Source organism: Bicyclus anynana, chromosome 1, assembly GCF_947172395.1.
Source record: "Bicyclus anynana chromosome 1, ilBicAnyn1.1, whole genome shotgun sequence".
Lineage (NCBI taxonomy): Eukaryota > Metazoa > Arthropoda > Insecta > Lepidoptera > Nymphalidae > Bicyclus > Bicyclus anynana.
The window spans coordinates 18,615,450-18,618,408 of record NC_069083.1 but is presented as its reverse complement, the minus strand read 5'-3'; the positions used below and the strand labels follow the sequence as shown (position 1 = coordinate 18,618,408).

General features: G+C 33.9%; 1 protein-coding gene across 1 annotated transcript; it reads right to left on the bottom strand.

The window, feature by feature from the left end:
• Positions 1-252: 252 nt before the first annotated feature.
• On the bottom strand, positions 253-1,875 carry LOC112048370 (uncharacterized). The gene has a single exon (XM_024085872.2). The coding sequence runs from the start codon at positions 828-830 to the stop codon at positions 291-293; it is 540 nt and encodes a 179-aa protein (XP_023941640.2). The 5' UTR covers positions 831-1,875; the 3' UTR covers positions 253-290.
• Positions 1,876-2,959: the final 1,084 nt, after the last annotated feature.

Below are 2,959 nucleotides of genomic sequence, written 5' to 3'. Positions count from 1 at the left end.
TTGCTTGTTTTCCAGGATGACATTTTGATACGCTTGTCATTTTTGCACAGATGACGAAGTGCGCACATAAGAGTTTGTTTTTCTTTTAGACAAATGCACCAAAAACAGCTAGTATTACTAATAAAGTAAATTAATATTTTTGTGTTTCTGATACAGATACAGAGTTGACATTTATTGTCAAAATATTAAATAAAAGACTTAAGTTTTTTTTTAAATTTATATTTTATCCATAAAATGTTGAGCACTTTACTGACATAAAAACTCTTTGATCAGAGTGTTTGACGTAGTATTCAATTTTCAATTGCTTCCTGCAATCTGTATGTGAATGTGGGATACTTGACTAGTGGTACATTTATAACGTCCTTGTTAACCACTCCACAATTACTATGGAACGCTGTTCCAATGGGCACTCTGTATGGGATCGTGATTTTCAACATTTGGCTATCTATCGTATACACTGCGTCTTCTATTTTGACAATGTCCGGTAGAATTTTCACATCCTCAATTATTTTCTTAAAGTCCTTTAACACCATAGTATGCAGGAAGTTTTTTGTTATCTTTACAGTTGCAGTCGTTTTTTCTGGGATTGAGTAACTGAGGTAGTAGTAATCGGTTCCGTACATCTCCGTCGGGGCTTTCGTTGCCTTGGCGCAGAATTTTTCTAATTTGTCCCTTTGTTCGACGAACACGTTTTCGATGGTATTCAGCTCGCGTTCGCGGTACATGCGAGGAGGGCGGCGGCCTCGTGACCGGTAAGGTGGTCGGTAACGAATTCTAGACTCCACTAAAGCCAGCACGCAGCACAGCACGAGAAGATGGTACCAGTACATGATGGTGCGCGGTCCTCTTTGGTATAAATGAGCAGATGGACGCGAGTTCTTATATATTCAATGTTATCGCTGTCGGCAATAGGAAAACTGTAAACAAATAGCGGCTGCAGCGGAATTGAAAGCCAAAAGTGTGTTTCCCAATGATTTCAAATATATTTATACGTGCTTTTATCCTCATAGGGTTTAGTGTCATTGACGACCTTCGGATCAAATTTGACCCAGTACTATATTTGTGTAATATTTATTACTAGTACATTATATATAGAAATAATATATTATAGTAATCTACATAATTTCATTTGATATAAAAGCTACTGAAACATAGGTATGTCATGTCAACATTGCCAAGTTTTTAATTTTATAACACATTTACTCGTAAAGTATTGCTTATTTCACCAATTTCAGTATCGATCTCATTACGCACATGTGCCGTAATGTAATATAAAACCTTTATCATCCGTCTAAAAACGAACGGTACTATTTTAAATCTTGGCAAAGAGTTTTTATGTCAGAAAAGTGCTCAACATTTTATGAATAAAATTGACTTTGTGAGTTAAAACATAATAAAAAATATTTAATTCTTTAATTGTAATAATTTTGACAATATATGTCAACTCTGTATTTGTATCAGAAACACAAAAATATTATTTTACTTTATTTGTAATACTGGCTGGTTTTTGTGCATTTGTCCAAAAAAAATCACAAACACTGGAGTGCGCACTTCGTTATCGGTGCAAAAATGACAAGCGTAACAAAATGTCATCCTGGAAAACAAGCAAAGGTGCAAATTCATTTTCAGAAAGTGTGTTCAAAATGTGTTTCATCGCAAATGTGTTATAAAACGTTGTATGACATACGTACTTTGATAGTTACAGCCTCTGCTTCCTTACTATAGTTCTCGCCTTTGGCTCGAGCTGCAATATCGACTCGGCTGTAATTTTCAACTTACCGCACTTATATCAATGTACTATTACAATTATTTTTACGTACGTATTGAAGAAGGTAGAAAAAAATTCTTAGATTGAAACAACTACTTTTGTTATTTTAGACAATCCTGGCATGAAGTTCAAAATGTTATCTTTCGAAGCTCTTCCGTAACAATTTAGAAATGGTTTAAAAAGTTATTTAGACGTCATTATGAAATAATGACGTTTTACGTCATTATTTCATAATTAAAACAGGTATAGTTTTATCCTCACTAGAGATACTGTCCCTGAATCAGCTTCATCTGCTAGATGATCAAATTCAGAACACGATTTCTTCTCATCCGATACTTTGTACAAAGTGACTCTCATATTCTTATTAGAATAAATAACTCTCATATTCTTAGATCAACTTAATATTGCTTTTATAATATTATTAGGAAGTAGAAAGATTAGTGCAAAGCCTTAAATCGCAATAACATATTTCGTACAATTACTTTAATTATTATGATTAAAAAAAACTAATTGAAACTTGAGGACAACACTACTCTTGTTAAGCTGGTCAGATTTTTTAAATGTTAACCTATCTGAATTTCTACCTGTCAAATTAGTCTCTGTAAAGAATAAATGGACGTTATACAAGTTTATTTTAAAATAATATTAAAACTACCTACTTAAATTGACTACCTAAACCTAATAAATAAAGTAATTTAAGGAAACTCAGAAGTGGATTTAATAATAATAAAACACCAATGTTAAATAAAGGTTAAGGGTAAATTTTGTCTTTTTAAGGTAAAAAACAACTTTTGTCAGGACAATTTAAATAACAAATCAAACGGTAACCAAAATACAGACAATGGGAGAAAATAAACTTGATCAGTCCCAGAGGTTTGTGACTCTGAATGCAGGTTTAATAGTACCCTTGATGACGTATATATCGAACACTCATCTTCACTGCTCAAGTTATTTTCCCCGCCTATCCCAAAATTGCTTAGGCGTCGTATAATTCATCCGAATCGATGATCATTTATAAAGTGCCCAGAAGGCAGGCAGTATCGCAATACCGATTCTCTCACCTAAATATAGGCCCACCTACTGGTCACGGGAGGCGTCATTTAATCGCTTCGTGATTTTTTTAAAAAGAAAGCGAGTACTCGGACTCCACGGACCTAGTGTTTCGACCGCAACTGACGTGTCAAAAGTGCT

Bases quoted from the DNA above. Each gene is read 5' to 3' on its own strand.
- LOC112048370 (XM_024085872.2), bottom strand. From the start codon at position 830: ATGTACTGGTACCATCTTCTCGTGCTGTGCTGCGTGCTGGCTTTAGTG.